The 18,593-nt window shown below is 43.6% G+C and overlaps 1 protein-coding gene across 2 annotated transcripts in view; it reads right to left on the bottom strand.

The window, feature by feature from the left end:
* The window catches only part of SAMD12 (sterile alpha motif domain containing 12), a 177,083-nt gene extending 166,635 nt beyond the window's left edge, over positions 1–10,448 (bottom strand). Inside the window, exon 1 of one of the 2 annotated variants that reach the window (XM_027731175.2) lies at positions 10,315–10,448. In XM_027731175.2, the coding sequence (XP_027586976.1) occupies positions 10,315–10,327 (13 nt within the window). In that variant the 5' untranslated portion in view covers positions 10,328–10,448. The remainder of the gene's footprint in view (positions 1–10,314) is intronic. The other variant, XM_039381865.1, reaches the window with a different exon arrangement.
* Positions 10,449–18,593: the final 8,145 nt, after the last annotated feature.

An 18,593-nucleotide genomic window follows, 5' to 3' on the forward strand; every position in this document is an offset into this window, starting at 1 on the left:
GGCTTTTGCCTTTTTTACCCTTTAGAATTATCATCAGCAAGAAAATTTAAAGTTAACTGCATTCCTGATGCAATTATCCCAGAACATCTCTAGCTAGACAACTGGGTAGTCATCAACCAATTACTACTACAAGCCACTCGCTCTCTCCAGAAACAATGAAAAAGTACCCAAAACTAAAGCCAAAGAATAACACAGAAAAAGTGTGTTTTCTGAGAAAATCTACTACACTTCACATACATCTCCCAAATACACTTCAGCTATAAAATGGTATAAAGTTTTGTACAGCATCAGGAGTATATCAAGAATGAGTAACTTAGCAGTTTCATATCTAGAATCAAACTAAACTAATAATTTGGATGAAGGCCACACAAATTTTGAGTGTAGAGAAAGAGGAACTCCTTAGTTCTCTATAGAACAGAAACACTAAGCCCAGAATAAAAAATCCTCTTCTTGTATGAGTTGAGTTGACTTCTAAGACCCTCATCCCACCAGGATACGTGTGGACTTAGGTTTCTTCAGCTAAAAAATTTCCTTGTACATTTTTTACAATTTTCCTAAGGGAAGCTACTTATTTTATGTATGGCCATATCCACTTGCTATCTCTTATCTCACAGACTTTAGTAAATGCTGTAAACATAAAAGACAGTTTCTGTTACACCTGCTCTTCAGGAGACAGACTGCATGTCATCACTATGACAGATAGACCTTGAAGCTTCAGCAATGCAAAGTTCAGCCTTTGCAACAGCCACGGGATTTCATGATAAAAAGCAGGCACAGTGATTGGACAGTCAAATTATTTCTGAAGCATTTTCTCATTCCATTTTAATAAAGGTACAGTGGGTACAAGCAGCTCTTGAATTCCCACAAGCAATAGAGGCTCACTGAAAAATGAACCAAGTCAGTGAATAAATAAGGCCAGACTACCACAAATCCTGTACAGGTATAGATGAAGAGGAGAACATTGGCACACAAGGGGAACTTGTGAGCTATGCAACTAGATTAGAGCAAAATGAATCTTAGTGAATAAAGTAATAAAGGTCACTAAGTTACATGCATCGCATGTACACTAGAACATAATTTGAGCAATGGATTAAAGTACAAAATAGTTGGTAATTTGTTTTGCAAACTAATTGCATCCTCTGTTAATAAGAAGGCTTGTGTGAGCATCTAGAGAGCTTCTCTTGAAAAGTGAAGAATTCTGGATTTCAAGACCATGAGATGCACAGACTTGCAATTAAAGAGGGTGCTACAAGAGATAAGAAGTAGAAGTATGAAAAACAAAGTAATGAATTGGTAGATAGAGAGGAAAAGACCTAAAATAATTATCTCTCACAAGGAAAAGTATTCACCATACATTACAACTGCCAGTCACCAGCCAACTTAAGCAAACTCCAGACTAGGTATCACTGTTGCCTTCAAGATTTCACAGAGAATATGGAGAGATAGAAAAGAGAATGAACACACTTGGGTATGCAACAAGTCTTCATTAGTTCCACTAGTCCTGGAAGAAACTTGTCTTGCAATGACTGCTTAGGAAATTAGCTAGTCATGCTTCACCACAAATTATATTTCTGAGAATACTTCTCAAGTCCTAACAGCACTATTATTCAATTCTATAACCAGCCAGCATTACATCAAAAACCTTTTTTAAACACTAGTGAGCCTATCCAGCACATAAAGAACAGCTCAGACACACACAGGTTAAGTCTTTATTATGTCACCAGAGGTGCACTGACTCACACATGTATCACAGATCTCTGCCTTCACCCTGCTTAGGAAAGCTGGTATCTGCTGAACACATGGCACAGAAATGGCTGCAATTCAGACAAGGACCCAGGCTTTATTCCCTGTCACATGAATGATGCACAGTCATCAAAATGAAAAGGAAAATATTCATTCTCACTAGCATAACTAGCATGCAGTCTGGCAGTTGACTTGTTTCCAGTCCTGGCTTTCTCTCAACTGCTTAAAAGTTACCTCCTTTATCATTGTTCGAGCTGCCCTTGCCTTGCACATTTAACTGAAGTCTGGAAATGCCTTCTTTCCTTCCCCCAGTAAAATTCTTCACCTCCTACTGCTTACTCATACCACTGTATCCTACTCCCTCTAGTACCCCAGATGATTTGTGTAGCAACAAACCCTTAGCCAAGAACACGCAGAGGACAATCCAAGAGAAAGGTTCTATTGACACACATTACAATTCTCTTTATGTTTATGAAACAGCATTACTAAAAGTCTCTTTCTTGCTTTTACTAGTTTATTTGGAAAGAAGCAAATCAACTCAACTAAAAACCCCTCTGGCGGAAGAAAATAAAACTTAAAAAAAAAAAAAAGCCACAAAGACAAGGCAGAGGAGAGCAAATGAGAGGGGAAATGAAGGGAAGTAATGACCTGAATGTTCAGCAAGCAAAGTTCCACATGGATAGGGCTGCACTACGGGCAGGCTAAAATCCACCCCAAATGTCTTCCTCACACCCTTTTCCTGGTCAGTCACACAGTCCCTGCAAGCATATTAGATCCTGTAATTGAACGTGGTATTCACTTCAGCTCAAGTTCAGCTCCCTGCACACCTGCTTGCTTCATCCAGGAGCAGCACATACTAGAGTGAATTCTTGTTGTTTCAAGTAATGAACCTGCTCTTTAAGGCCAAGTTTAGGTCATGCTGCACAGAGAACATACAGCTACTGACAGCAAGTCCCTTACCCTCTTTGCAGTCCTTTTGCCACAGGGCACTTCTGGAGAGAGAAAAAGGTGAAGGAACATACAACGAACCCAAGACAGAAGCCACTAAGGGTAGATCTGTAGATCTAATCTGCTTCAGGCTTTCCTGGAGGTCTTTCTCAGACCATTTTTCATCTAATTTATGCATGTCAGTACCAGTGTTACCAACCCTAGCTGCTGTGGGGAATCAGTATTTTCCAGGATGGCATTTCTACAGCTGCAGCCTAATGCAGGGCCCCTCCTTCCCCCCAGTCCCATTGACCTGACATAGCAGACAGTTCCTCTTACAGTATCAGTTCTCATACACTGGGAAAAAGAGATCTACATATCTTATGCATTACGACCCTGCCTGGTAACATTTTTATAGCTCAGTGCCTAATTTCCCATCTCCTCTCTGTTTCTGGGTTGTCCTGGCCAAATTTTCCTCTCAGTTACTCAATGCAAATCAAGCTGTTGTGGCGAGTGGAATTGTTCTGGACAAACAACAGGTGAGCTAGACTTTTGTAATAAAAGTCATTAGGCTGGGTCAGACTAAAAGTCTTGGTCTTTATGCCACTGCTTAAGAAAATGGTGTAAGAGCAGGGCATATATGAACTGATCCTGCCTCGGCAGGTTAGAAATAACCCCAGGTTGAAAGTGCACCTGGGGAACTCTGTGTTATATGAAAAACTATTTCCTTTTTTTATTTAAAGCACAAAACCTTACAGCTTAATTGCTCTGCCTTGTGACCCAGTTCCTTTTTCCACCTCCTCCAAACCATTCATCCAAACCGTTCCTCAAGGCCTAAGGATTCTCTTCATGATCATCTCTCTTCCAAGCTAAAGAATCAGAATCTTTGTAACCTGCCCATCTCTTTCCAAGTTAAAGAATGACAAACATTGTAACCTGCCTTCAGAGAACGCATCTGTCTCTGACCAGCCAACTGCCCTTTTCTGTATTCTTTCCCTCTTTTGGGGTGTGGCAAGCAAAAATTGTAGGCAGCATTCAAAATACAAGAGCAGTATGCTGTGATAGAAACAGAGATCTTCCTTGCCTTGTTTTGAGCTCTCCTTGTACTTCCTGAAGTCTTATTTGCTATTTTAACCAGCACCTACCAGCCAGGTTGCAGAAGACTTCAAAATACTCAATTTTCTAGCCCCTTTCTCCACCTTTGCTTTTGGCACATTTCAGAACTACTCCCTCCACATTTTTTGCATGTTTTGAGCAGACAAGTGAGGGCTGAGTCCTGCAAGGGTAAATACCTGCATCCCTTCAAAGGCAACAGCTTTCATGAGAAATAACCCAAAATAGGATTGTTCAGTTCCAAACTCTGAATATCTCTTGTTCACAGAAAGGGGCGTCCTTGCATCAGAGATGACACAGTCTGGACAAAAAGAGAGACACCAAAAAGACGAAACTGGGCACAAGTAGTTCTAACTGTCTCAGCAGAGAAAGTTGGCTCCAGAACCAGACACAGTATCCCTACCAGACTCAGAAACTCAATACTCAGTGCACTGAAAAGTAGCCTTCTAACAGCTCTACTACCTCTGCAAACTAGCAGTACCACTTTCACAGACCAATGGGCAAAACAAAAACTTACAGTGCTCCACAGATACATCGGTCTGCACTCACTTGCAAGCCTACACAGAGGATGTTTTGGACAGAAATGTCCCCAGGGTTATCAACTCAACAACCAGCACCAGCCTGCAACTCCCACACCACCCAGCTACCATGCTTTACTTTGAGCTTGTCACTGCTGCTATCCTGCCATAACTCTCGTGACATAGCAGTACTGGGAAGCACTAGAGACTGGCTCCAAGGACCTTGCCCTGGCCTCATACACTGAGCTATAAACAGAGGAACAAAGCTACACAACCTCCTTGGATGTTGCCAGCCATGCTTGGACATCACAGAAGAACAAAAGAACTCCAAAACGTCTTGAGAACAGTTCTATTTTATAATTTTCATTTAAACAGTGAACATGAGATCTTACAACGTTGCTACAGGTTTTGTCAGTACTTTCCAGAAGTACTTTAGGAAATGCATCCAATGTCTAACTTTTGTCATTTGCTCACTTACATTCCCATCTTGGTGGAAAAGCACATGAACTTTCAAAGCATCATTCCTTTGCCTATATATTACCACCACCTGACAAGTTTTATCCTTATGATGGGATTCAGTTGTACTGAAATAGTAAATTTATATTAATCAATGTCCTCCTTGTGCTTCTAAGTCTTCCATGTATTTTAAAGAATAAGGTCAAACACTCAAGGAACTCTACCTGAATTGATTGATCTGAAAGTACTTCTGAGTTTCCAGGAACACTCTTATCCTACAACGAAATTTCATCCAAGGGAAACACAGTGTGACACCAAGTCTATACCATACCTTGATTCCTGCCTAATACAGGTTCATTTCTGAAGGCAGAGAGGGGGAAATGATCAAATAACTGCAATCATATCTTTACTCAGTCTGAATACACCCAAAGAGACTCCACTGCAGTGACGTTCTTTGTTGCCACAGCTTCATTTTGAGATCTCCAATTCCCACTATGGAATGCATCTTCTGAACTTCAGCTCACAGTCTCCCTACATGATGCATGAGAAGCATGGTGTACCTGTTCAAAATGAGAACTTGGCAACACAAAACAGACTCCTGGACTTAAACAGCTACATTACTCCTCTGGAGAGGGATCATGAACTGTGACTTTTTCAAGTGCAGCAACATAGATTGGAAAGCTCTAAGCAGTGGTTCAAAGCAGAGAAGCACACACTGCCACTAGGCTGTATGCACACTGCAGGGGTGGAAGAGAGGTTGTGCTGTTGCTGACCAAGAAATAAGGGTGTAGATGTCACAGCCCAACAAGAAGGCTGCCACATGAATGTGGATAGGAGAAGACCTATCTTCCAGTCTGGTATCCCATAATTGCTGATGCATTTTTGCAATAAATGGTCACAAAATAACATACAAGACCAAAGGCTAACATCCAAATCTTATGCCTCGCTGTCCTGTGTGCACCTCCAGCACTGGTCTTAATCATCTCCTCTGCTATGACCCAATGGGACTGTTTCAGCTGGAAAGGTGAAATGAGATATGTCTCTCAGTCCAGCTTCCAATTGGCAGATCTTTCCAAGCCACATGTTGGAGTCCCTCTAGCTAAGAAGTGGTTAGAAATTACTGAAGAAAACAAAAACACTGATGGAAGCGTGTGCTATTTTTGAGTCAGAGGGTTTGTTACTTCTTTGCTCCATAGGCAAGTTAAGTGTGCTGAAACACCATCTATTAGATCACGTTCCCTGGAAACTTGGAGACATCTAGTCTGAGATTGAAGTGGGTGTAGGACTAAGACAAAGCTGAATAAATGAATACCTGTCAAAAGAGTTGCACTTTTGGGCACACCCTGGAACAGCATGATAGGTACCTACATTGAAAGCTGCTTCAAAGCTGTCCTTCGGGCGATCCTGAACTCACTTTAACATTCCGGGCAGAGTTGGCATAGCATATCTATGAGCTCACCATATCTCCAGTCTCTGAGGAAACACATGGCACCATTCAATATCCATGGAGTTGCTAGGCACTGAAGGCATTCCACCCAGGTGCATCAGGTTGCTGAAATTCAGAGGATCACTTTGATGGTTGGTTACAAGCTGCAAGTAACTTCTGTCCTGCAGCAATTAACCTTGATACCACCCCCAGAATGCCCTAACCTCCTTCAAGTCTTAATCCCCTTGAGAATTACTAAGGGGTAAGACCAGCCATTGTCATTTTATGTCAGCAAGGCTCCACTTCTTAGTAAAAAATATTACCCTGTAGGAAGATCCACAGTCTGAATAGCATGAGCCCACTACAGAAGAGCCATAGGAGAGTGGAAGTTTATATAAACTTTCAGGGGGAGACCTGCAACAAACGTATGTGTGCACTTTCCAAAGCCTGTATATAGCAAGAAAGGTGTTAGACCAAACTTCATTAAACACTACCAAAGAACTCTATGATATAATCAGCATTTTTTTTGCTCAGGAATCTCAAAGACACCAAGGTCAGAGCTGCAGGGGATCCAACAGAACTGTGTGGGATCACCTGCATGCATACATCATCTAGTGGGAGCTGTCAGTCTCTCACTTCCCTATGCAATAAACACTGTGGGGAAAAGAAATAATTTCTCTCTCTTCCTCTTTACCTCTGCTGCACAAGAGTAAAATGAAAAAAAAAAATTTGAGAACAGTGTTGCAGAGATCAAAAGCCTTTTTCTACTGGCTCTGACCTAGTTCTTTCATTCTTACTAGAGGGAAAAAACCCACTTAAAGGAACATTGTCAAAACTGTTAGCTCTAAAAATAGACTTACCTTGGCAGTGCTCCCATCTAGATGGGCTCATATTAAGGAGTACAAACTCACTTTCCCCATACGCACACCAATCCTTTCATCAATCTGGAAGCACTGGCACTATGCAGCCCAAAGGACCTCCCAGTCCACACAATCTTCTGGAGCACTCAATACATATTATATATAACTGGCAAGGAATTGTAATACCCTCTAAATTCCTATTTCGTATTTGCTAGTCCATCTCCGTCAGCTAACCCAGTAAAAAATTTTGGATATTTTCCTTAAGTAAACTGATGAAGATTTGTTTCCATAACTAGACCCCAGCACTCCATACTAAGACAGGATAAAAATAATTTGAGTAAGATTTCAACAATTTATTAGATAAAATGAACAAATTTTTCAAAGATTTTCCACAAAGCATAAGCTACAAAACATTTTCACCTTAGCCACATAGAGCATTTGTGAAAGGAGAAACAAAAGAAACTCTCTGGGTTTGTGGCTGAAGTGACAAACAGGCAGTTTCCATAGAACAATAGCCGTGGTGGAGCTGGTGGGGCAGCGGATGTTGGCTTCAGCCAGGAACTCCCATGCTCCAGAATCCACGGCTCCCTTGTGCCCCAGGGACCTTTCCACTCCCTGCCAGTTGCATCACAAAGCCAGCCACTTGCAAGTTTGCACAAGGAGCCAGTTGGCCCAACCATTCAACACTCCATTAAAAATTCCGAAAACCCTGGAAGCCCATCCTAGCCAAGCTCCCAGCTGAGTACTACAGAAACTGGGAGGACAGACAGCCTCAGCTTAAACCAGGTTTTCAGGGCTTTCCTTATTTGCAAATGTCCAGAGCTGATGTACAGGTTATGCTCTTGAGATCCCAAGCTGCAAACCAGGAAAATATTTTTTCCAATTAAAACAAACAAATTAACAGAAGAATAAAAAACCCAACTGTCTGTGCTTCCTGAGTTCAAGACATTTTGAGTTCAGCAAACTGCCATTTTTCTACAAAACTATTTATTTAGAAGAAGACCTAATGGCAACTTTACTTCTGACTGAAGTAGGATCTGTACACTGTGGTGATGAGAGCCATGAGGAACAAGTAACCTCTCAGCTTCCCAAATACAAGCCGTAATGCCACATGTTCCCTGCCAAAAGTCACAGTTCAGGAACAGAACACAGCTCACTCCCAGGGCTCCAATACAGCAGAAGATGCATTAAGATAAAAGCAGGCTTTTAAGCACAGTCACACAAAGAAACATAGTTCCAACAGAAAACGATGGATAATAAAAGGCCTGAAATGGGCATGCACTATGTTGATACAAAGTAGTCACAGCCACATGGCAGCTTGTGCTGAAATAGTCATATTCCTGGGTAAGTGTAAGGGCAACAGAATTATGCAAAGGCCAGATAGTTCAGAGAGAAAAAAAACAAAATGGGAGGAATGCAGAACATACAGACAAGAAAGCCTGTTCTGAGACACCACAGCAGGATGCATCCTGAGGGAAGGAAATGGGATGAAGGAGTTAAAGAAAAAAATCCCATCTCAGGAGAAGGGAAAAAGCACTGCTTCCCAAAGCTTTAGCAGAGCTTTTCTTCATTAATATTTACAAAGCTTTTAGAGATTCTCAGATGGAGGGCACTGCAGATATGACAGGAATTATTACAGACCTGAAAAGATCTAGCAAACAGACTGAGAAGGACTTCAAGTAAATAAAGGAGGATGACATTAGTGAGCACACTGAAATAGGGGTTGCTGCTGGCATATGAACCATCTGGTGCATGGCAGTCCATTTCATTTACTTACTTACCCACTACTGGGCACGCATGCCCAGTTCTTGTCACTATGCTTTTGCCACCAAAGAAGTAATGCTTTTACTCAGGACCACTCACTACCTTCCTCCTTTGTATCATTCCAGTCTTCAACTGCCATTCAGTAAAGCAGCCTGTGCATAAGAAATCTGTTTGCCTCATGGAGAAGCTCAGTATGAACAACTTGAGAGGTACACAGATACGTTTTGAGATATAATGGTCTTGTTCACCTTTATTTGAATTTGCATAGGAAGCTGGTTTTCAGGGATGTTAAGCTCCACACTGTGTTCAGGAAGCCCAAGTTTTTGCTGGACTATCATTTGCACTGTTCACTTGGGTACCCAGCAAAAGACAGCTTCAGCACGATTTTCAGCAATAAAGCAAGTGCTTCTGATGGAACTGTAATCTCATCATAACTGAGAAAACAAAGCTCATGGTAGTCTCAAGATGAACACCCCAAAAATACTGACACAACCCAAATTAAGCACAGGAGAAGAGGTGATATGGCTAGTTTACGCACTGTGGATTTCTTAAACTTTCCCAAGGGCACCAAATAAAGCAAGAGGAGGCACAAAACCCAGGATTGTCAATACCTTGCTCTAAAGCACTAGAAAACTGAGTGAATTTTGGAAGTGGACAGCAGCAAAGCAGATCTACTTTTTCCCATACACCTAGATACCTCTCTCCTCCAACTTCCTAAAAGCCCCATGGAAAGGGAACACAGAGCTGGGCTGCAGGAGCCCAGCATCAGCTGGAAGACCTCCCCAAACCATCCACCTTTCCACGTCTTGGTAGGCATCCTCTCAGTTATCGGGTACTTTCCCAGGAGCCGGGCAGACCTCGCGAACACCTCACAGCTCCCGCCTGCCCAGGAGCTGAACACCTCGGCCCTCGGGCACAGCTCTGCGCCCACGCGGGAGCGATCGGGGACTGCGGGAGCTTCGTGGGCACCGCGGCCTCGGGGCACTTCGAGGACCGGGGCGGCAGCGAGCGACGGCGGCGCCCGCGGGAACCGGCCGGCGGCGGGGCGGGGGAAGGCGCCCGGGGCTGAGCGCGGCCGCCGGGGCCGCTCCGGAGGGAGGCGGCGCAGGTCGGCCGCCCGTGCCGGGAGAGGCGGCACCTCCGGGCCCGCCGGGAAGTTGCCGAGCGAAGCCTCCGGGCGGCCCCCGCCGCCTCCCCCGCCGCAGGCGGGGGCGGCAGCCGCGGCCCGGCCCCGCGGCACCTGGCCCGGGGCAGGCGCGGCGCTGGGGGCGGCCAGGCCGAGGGGCGCGGGGGGCGCCCCGCTGGCGAGGCCAGGGCGGCAGAGCGGCCCCGCCGGCGGGCACTGCCCTCCCTCCCGTCCCGGCCGAGCCGAGCCGAGCCGAGCCGAGCCGAGCCGGGCCGGGCCGGGCCGGGCCGGGGCGGCCCCGCCGCGGCGCAGGTGAGTGCCCGGGGGAGGAGACAGGGGAGGGACCCCGGGGGCGGTGGGCAGGGGACGCGGAGTCCTTACCTTCCACCGCCATCCTCCCGGCCTCGCATAGTGCGCCGACCGCCGACCCGGCCCCGGCGGCGCTGCCCCGGCCGCCCCCCCGCCCGCGCGGGCTCCGCTCATCTGCAGCCGCGACGATCAACCTGCAGCGCTCGCTGACAGCGGGCGGGGCCGCGCCGCGGATCCCTGGGAAACGTAGTCCCGGGAAACGGGCGCCCGGTCAGGCACCGGTGTTCCCCGGGGCGGCTCCGCCTGTCCCCGCCGGGCAGGGAGGGCAGCACGGGGCGGTGGTGAGGGGCGGGAGGGTCGGGGACCCCCAGGAGGTGTGTGTGGGAGAGGGGCTGCGCAGCACCCTGTCCCGCGAAACTTCATTGCACAACTCCGGGGTGTTTCTCTACAGGCTCTCAGCCCCCTCAGACATCCAGCCTGACGGTTCCAGAGACTGAGGTGACAGCCCGTTCTGTCCCCGTCCCATCCCACCGCACTCCCTCGCTGGCCAGAGGAGTTTGTCCGCAGAGAAAGGGAAAGGCACACACAGAGCACTGGGAACCACCAGTCAGCACCTCTGAGGGAGGCCCTCAAGTCTTTTCCATTCTCCATCTTCATCCCCTCCCGCTCTGACAGGTTGTCCAACAAATACAGAACAACGACGGAGATTAGGGACACAGATTAGGGTGCCTTTACTTCAGGTGGTCACAAATCTTGCATCAAACAGCCTGGCACCCTTGAGATCTGTCCTGAAACATTGGTTGTCTGAAAAACAGCTGCGGGCTTGTACCCTTTTCAGTTTCATCTTGAGATATCAAAAAGGTTTCGAAGGTTTTTTTGCTTCAAAAGTAGCCATTTTTTGATTTTAAATGTATTGGTAAATATTAATCTTCCCTGAAAGAATCTATGAGTTACTTTACTTAGCTAAGTTATGTCATTACTAAAATCATGATGACAACAGCAAGGGGACTGAGTATATGTGGGCAAATACAGGTAGGCTGTGAAAACATTGTCACGTTATTTTTGTTTATTAGCAGTGGCTATTGCAGCTAATAAGTGTTATTCTTGCAAAACAAACCTCCACGAGTTCAAATTAGGGTGCAAGAACATACAATGTGCAAGGGAATATGGTACAAAAACCTCAGGAATTTTGACATTCTTGAAATATCTGAAGTAATTAAAAATTGGGTCTTCATTATTTATTTTATGAAGGAAAACCAGAGCCTATAGGGAATGGCCTTAAAGCCTCAGACTTTTCTCAAGCCTTCTATTAACCAAGTTTGCCCTGAAGACCTGACTCATTCTTCGTTCTCATAAGAACTTGAACTATTAGCCTTTGTGTTGTACACGAGTCAAGATACAAGCTTCCTGGAGCAGCAGCCTTGTCATTCACGTCTGCAAAGCAGGCATACTCACAGTGCATTATAAGTAATAGCAGTTGAGAGGATATGCTGGTACTCCCAAGTGCAACACAGTTTCACACTGATCCCATATGCTGGTAGAAATGGGCTGATTTTCACATCCTCTCTGTCAAGAAAATAGAATGTTCCTAGATTTCACAGTTTTCAAATATATGTAATACACACATGCAGCCTTCACTACATAATAACTTCTGTAATTTTGGTGACATTTGTATCAAACTTATGTATTCAAATATTAATCATTTATTTGACTGTGACAATATTTGGAGGTATGTTAGAGTAAATACCTGGCTAATGCATATGTGAAGCACTGCTTTCTTGGTTAGAATGAATTGGAAGCCATAGAGGGAATAAATCAAAGCTCAGAGTTCAAGTGACATGGACATGGAGAGCTGGAGTCATATCCCCATTAGTATGCTGAATTTCTGACTGGTAACTGCATTTCAGTTTCAACTGCTGTGGGCCCTGAGGACATCCCCAGTGAGTATGATTTTACTGAACTCTTTAAACAGCCCTGTAGTTTTTAATTACAACTTGGTGCCTGTTGAAGAACAGCAAAATTATGGCTGTGACTAGATAGCAAATGGGGCATGACAGATGTTAAAAGATATAGTGTTTGATATTAAGTGTTACATGATAGCTAGTGAAACCTAATATTTAACATATCTAAAACCATCAGAAACGTACCAAATCTGGTCAAAACTAGACAAATTGTAATTTACTGTACATTGCTCATTAGAGAAAAGAGGCTGTGAATTGATTCAATTAATCTATGGTAAAGTGCAGTCTGTTTTGAGAAGAGCTTTCAAAACATCAGTGAGAGTGAGCTAACTTTCTTAAAACACCCTACTAAATTATAGAGTAGAAAAAGACCAGCTTTCTCTGCTCAGAAAGAGCTCTCTCTTGCTTTCTCTGCCTTGTTTTCTTGCTTCCCTTTTTACCTTGCTTCTCTCCAGACAGATTCTTCTAAACTTTCTCTTAAAAGCATAGCAAACTCCCTTTAAGCAGACTTGGTTTGTCACAGCCAAAGTTAATTTGCTGTGTACTTTGCCCTAGGCCACCAGATGAAATAGGCAATACTGACCAGAGGCTCCTTAGCCGTTCCAATTATTTCTGAATAGGACTTCTCCCAGCTAACATCAGAGGAAAGTATATCCATCAACAGCATTGCTGAACAAGAGTTCTGAAGTCTAAACAAGACGTTAGACTTGTATACTTCGCTACACTCTCATCCATCATCATTTTTCTCTTTTTATTCCCCTTTCATCTTACAGAAATACAGTAACAGTAATTAAGCTTTAAGCAACCCCTTGTCCTCCTAAGTCCTTTCTGTAAAACAGTGAAATTCTCACTCATCATCTGATGGTCTTGTTAGCAAAGTACTTCTGCCATATCATGTGACCCAAGATTTTAAAACATTATTAATTATTTTGGATGCCCAAACACATGTACAGAGGCAGCTTTCAGGGACAGTTGAAGAAACATCTGAAAATCATAGACCTCAAGTCAGGTACCTCAAGTCAGTCTCTAGCAGTGAGCAGTAGCACAGCTGTGACTGAACGTTTTTGGCTGTGATTTACTTAGCTGAGTGGGCCTAAACTGTGACGGTGGGATTAAAACCGTTCAGTTTGTCATCCAACTCAAGCGTGACAGAAACAGCCCTATCACAGGACCATACCACCTGCCTAATAACTCAGTATCTGGACTCTTAAGTTGCCTTGCATATTCCTGGGTAAGAATATGTGAAAATGGGTGTATATTTCAAAGGTAACTGATGATATGTACATTTAGATTGGGAAAAGATGTGAAAAGAGCATGCGTAGGACTGTACAGATTTGATACTGATGGGGAAGGTGAAGTGGGGCTTTCCACTTCAGTACCTCTGCCAGGACCGAGGGCTGGAAGAGGAAAAGGGAAGGGCTGTATGGTGATTCAGGCACACTCAGTACACACCCTAGGCCACGAGCTGCTATTGTTTGGTAATGAAAGACAAGGAAGTTTCAGTAGAAACACTACAGTGTAGAAGATAGGTGGAAATACAGACGTGGAAGTGGTAAGAAGAGAATTCCTCTCCAGTTCCCCTCCCTTAGTCAGAGTCAGCCACACGGCTGGAAAAACAGCCTGAGGAATACTGGGTGTCAGATTTGGAGTGAGAGGAGGAGGGGGTGGAGTTTCTCAGCATTCTCTTTTTTCTCTAGGAAGTGGCATTTCCTAAGAAACCTGCTGAGTCTCATGCAAATACCTGAAAGGCACAGGGAGAAAATGCTGCATGCATTGCTGCTTTTTTTTTTTTTTAATAAAAAGGAGCACATTAACTCAACTAAGCATATACTGACAAAAGGGGAGAAACACAGTTTCGGTATAAGTCCCATGCTCTGATCCCTGAAAATAGAATCTTATGCTAGTGTGATCCAGCCTTACCACCACAAAATGAACCTAGGTATGGTATGTGTTAAACTGTAAACACTAGTATTCAGAAGCAGTTTTCTGGGGTCCGAGAATGACTTCAGATGAGCTATTAGGCAGGAAGGCTGCAGTCTGCTCAAAAATAGATAAACGTGTTTAAAATATATGTAATGTGTTTTTAAAGTGTCACTAAGGCACTGAAATTGAGGTTTAAATGGTGTAGTATCTAATTACATAATTAATTTTTTCTATAATATTGCTGAAATATACTTCAAGTATTGCTTCTCTCACATACTTACATTTCCCTATTGTCAAAAATATATTGCATGATAATTCATAATACTACAGAAAGTGCATTTGGGGGTCTGTAGAAGACTCAGAAATAATCACAAGATGTATGCAAGGTGTATTTTATCATTACTGTGGTAATTTCTGGTGTTTAATTTTTTCGGGGGGGGTATTTGATTTATTTTTTAAAGAAAAAAATAGATTCTTAAATAACCTGCTCTTAATTTCAAGGAACAAATGGAATTTGAGTCTTGAAATACTCTGAAGATTCATAGAATTTATTATGCTTTATTTCATGTGATAGAAAACCAGGGAAGGGAAGTGAATGGATTAACATGATCCATACATGTCAGAGGCAGACAGCAGTATATACAAATGTCACTCCTGTTATAAGCGTGAGGTTAATTCCACTATCCAGTAACACCTATGTCTTATGCACAGAGAACATTATTGACTTTTACCATCTTTGAATGATTTGATGAGTTATTTCATTCATTGCTTTTTGGTAAACTATAGAGAATTTTTATGCAAATGTCGAAACATGCCACACATTTTCCTCCCAAAGAAAGTTTGTGGCAACTTGCCCAGCAGTACAGTCCAAATCAGCAGTGCGGCTGCAGGCAGAGACCACAGCTGTGGCTGCCTCGGATTACAGCTTTTTGAGTCAAACTTTTCCAGTTGTATATGGAGGGACGTTGGGAGAAACCAGGCATAGACTGAAAAAAGAGAGCTTCAGGCTGCGTATAAGGAAAACCATTTTCATCCAGTGGATAGTCATGGATCGGAACTCAGAGAAGTTTTGCAGCCACCATCCTTGGTGATTTCCAAGCTCCCACTGGATGTAGCCCTAAGCAACCTGCTCTGATCTTGCACCTCACCCTGCTTGGAGCAGGAGGTTGGGCTGCAGACCTCCTGAGGTCCCTTCCACCCTAAATCATCTTGTGGTCTTATGAACACTTTTAGCTACCCTGGACCAGTACTACTATCTAAAGCAGTGGATTACCTTCCTGCTGACTACCACTATCATTAATCTCAAACAGCCTTCCTTTCTACTGAAACAGTTACACCCAGCAGTTACCTACTCTCATTCACCAGTAACTGTACCCAAACAGTGTGGTAGCACGAGGAATTGGGCAGTATGAGGTGGGAACAAGCAAGTGAGGGTAGTGTCACTGATACAGAATCTGGCTGTTTCAGCAGTAGCCTCATCTGAGTTATTCTGTACTGGAGATCTGAAAGCAGTGAATGAGATTTGTGATTTGAGGCACATTGAGTGCCCTCCTTGCTCATGATTACAGGGTGTGAATCACTGAGCATAACCACTCCTCACAGAAAATGAAAGAACCATACCTAATAGAGAATGTGTATGTAAACAGAACTAAAGAAGCAGTCTACTATAGCAGGTCCACATTACCGGTTGGCAAATAGTTCAATAAGTTGTTTAAACAATCCTGACTCCTGCTGCTGTTTGCTGAACTGCAACTTGATACGGGCTGGAACAATTCAGTGCTTTCGGCAACCTGCAAACACTGAATGACAGAGCCAGTGGGGCTGGAAGGCAGCTCTAGGGATCATCTGGTCTAACACCCTGCTCAGAGTAGGTTGCTAGTCTAACCTCTGCAACTACAGCAGGTTGCTCAGGGTCATGTCTGTCAGATTTGAATGTTGCCAAGGGTGGAGACTCCATAGTCTTTCTGGGAAACTTGTTCCAGTGTTTGATCGCTCCTCAGTTTCTTTTTCTATCTAAATGGAATTTTCTGTGTTTCAGTTTGTGGCCATTGCCTTGTTTCTTTTCTGTCTCCATCTTCCCCTCACTATCGAGTATGTATACACGCTGATGAGATGCTTTCAAAGCCTATACTTCTACAAGCTGAACAGACCCGTCTCTCTCAGCCTCTTCTTGAATAAGAGATACTCTGATACATTAATCATCTTCATGGCCCTTAGATGGACACACTTCAGCATGTCCAGGTTTCTCTAAATGGCAGCAGAACCATCCAATATATCAACCACTCCTCCCAGTTTTAGATTATCAACACACTTGGCAAAGGTGCACACTGTTCCATCATCCCAGTTCATTAATGAAGATGACTGAAGATCATTGGCCCCAGTATCAACCCCAGGAGTGGACCACTAATGTCTGGCTTCCAAATGGACTTTGTGCTGCTGATCACAACCCTTTGAGCCCAGCATATCAGCCAGTTTTAATCCACCTCACCAACTACTAATCTAGTCTGTACTTTATCAGTTTTCTAAGACAGTGTTATCGGACACAGAGTTCAAAGCCAGTCATTTCATCATAGGAGGGTGTTTTGCTAGTCAGGCTTTATTTCCCCTGTGTAAATTCATTTTTGACCATGGATTCCACTCCAATGGCATTCCTATCCCAGGATTACTTGCTCCATCACCTTCACAGGGATCGAGGGGAGGCCAACTGACCACTGCAGTTCTCCAGATTTTCCTTGCCCATCTTGAAGGAAGGAGTTACATTTGCTATGTTATGGTCATCAGGAATCTTCCCAAGCTGTCATGAGCTTTCAAAGATAGTTGAAAGTCATCTTGCAGTGGCATTGGCCAACTCCCTCAGCACTTGTTGGGTGCAACCCATCAAGGTCTGTGGTTTTATATATATCCAGTTTGTGTAAATATTCCTTAACCTAATCCTTATCTAGCCAAGGGTTTGTCTTCCTTGCTCCAGACTTTCTCACTGCTCTCAGGGGCCTAGGATTCCTGAAGGCTGGTCTTACCAGTAAAGAGGAAGTGAAGCAGGCATTGACTACCTTGGCTTTTTCTATGTCGTTTGTCACTAGGGCTCGTACTCCATTCAGCAGTGGGCTGAATATTTTTCCCCAGTCTTACTGTTAATGTAGATGAAGAGCTCTTCTTGTTACTCTTCATGTCTGTCACCAGATACATCCCCAGGTGGAGTTTGGCATTCCTAACATCATCTCTGCATGCTTGGAAAGTATCTCCTCCTGATTATAACAATTTTCTTCTCTGTTGTTTTAAGGATCCTGGACCAGGTCTGCTGTGGAATGCATTCAATTCTGCTTATGTAAGGTCTTTATTTTGGTAATTCTATGCTGGTTTTTACTTGTTGAGCATTCAAACCACTCCTGCTACACATTAGACATTGACTAGTGTGTGCACTGATGATTGTATTGTGAAGCCTTAATGTGCTCAGATTTGGGTAACATGCAGCAATTCCTGATGGGCAGCTGCAAACTTCTACACTTATGCAAAATAATTTTAAATTCATATTTGTAGCTTTTGTTATGAGTGTAAATAAGTTCTGAGGAACAGAAGGTAGTATTATCGTAGCTCTTCTGGGTCTCCCTTGCAAGAAATACATGAACCTGTGCAGTGTGGGATATGTGCATCTGTACAGAGCCTGCCTAGAACATGCTCTGTGTGTGCCAAATAAGGCTACCACATCCTGAGCATCCCGAGCATAACGCACTTAAAACCAGAATATACAATTTGTAAAATCACAGTATCCCTTCCACACTTGGGCAAAATTATTGGGCAAATGGAAAAGGGACATATCTGGATAATTCCTGATGTAGCCATGAGGAATCTGAAAAACAGAGCTTGGGATCTGACCTTTAACAACAGTGATGTTTGCCACCTTGATGCCAGTAGGAAGAAGCTATAAGTAATAATCAATACTGTGTCAGCTTCGATGTAATAACATACCTAGTGTGATCCTCTGAATGTCAGAGCTGTCATGGTTTAGCCTGAAACCAGCACAGAGCTAAAAAAAAAAAATTCATGTCTCCTTTAAAGTTCTTTTATGTGCTGGACTTGGATGGAAACAGTTGTGTTACTGCGGAAAATAGTAACTTGATAATGATCAGAGTTGAAAATGTCTTAGCAGGATGACCTTTACCTGCTTATAAATGACTTAGAACAGTGTTGAAAAATTGAAGTGGTTAGCAGTGATTTGTGAGCATTTATTAAGGCAAATCAGATAATTGCATTTAACATCACAGATGGCTTGTGTTTTCTAAAGTGCTTTTACTTCAGTGCAATAAGATGACTCAGAAGCTCAGTGGGATATTATGACCCTGATTTTTCACTGCCTCACACCTCATAGAGTGAAATTCCCAGTGCAGAGGAGGTGTAGGTCCACTTCTGAAGGATTTTACGCTTTCACTGTGCAAAAATCAACTGCCAGGAGCAATGCAAAGCATCACA

The sequence above is a fragment of the Pipra filicauda genome, unplaced genomic scaffold (genome assembly GCF_003945595.2).
Source record: "Pipra filicauda isolate LSUMZ 115617 unplaced genomic scaffold, ASM394559v2 scaffold243_size1161148_pilon, whole genome shotgun sequence".
NCBI classification, from domain to species: Eukaryota; Metazoa; Chordata; class Aves; order Passeriformes; family Pipridae; genus Pipra; species Pipra filicauda.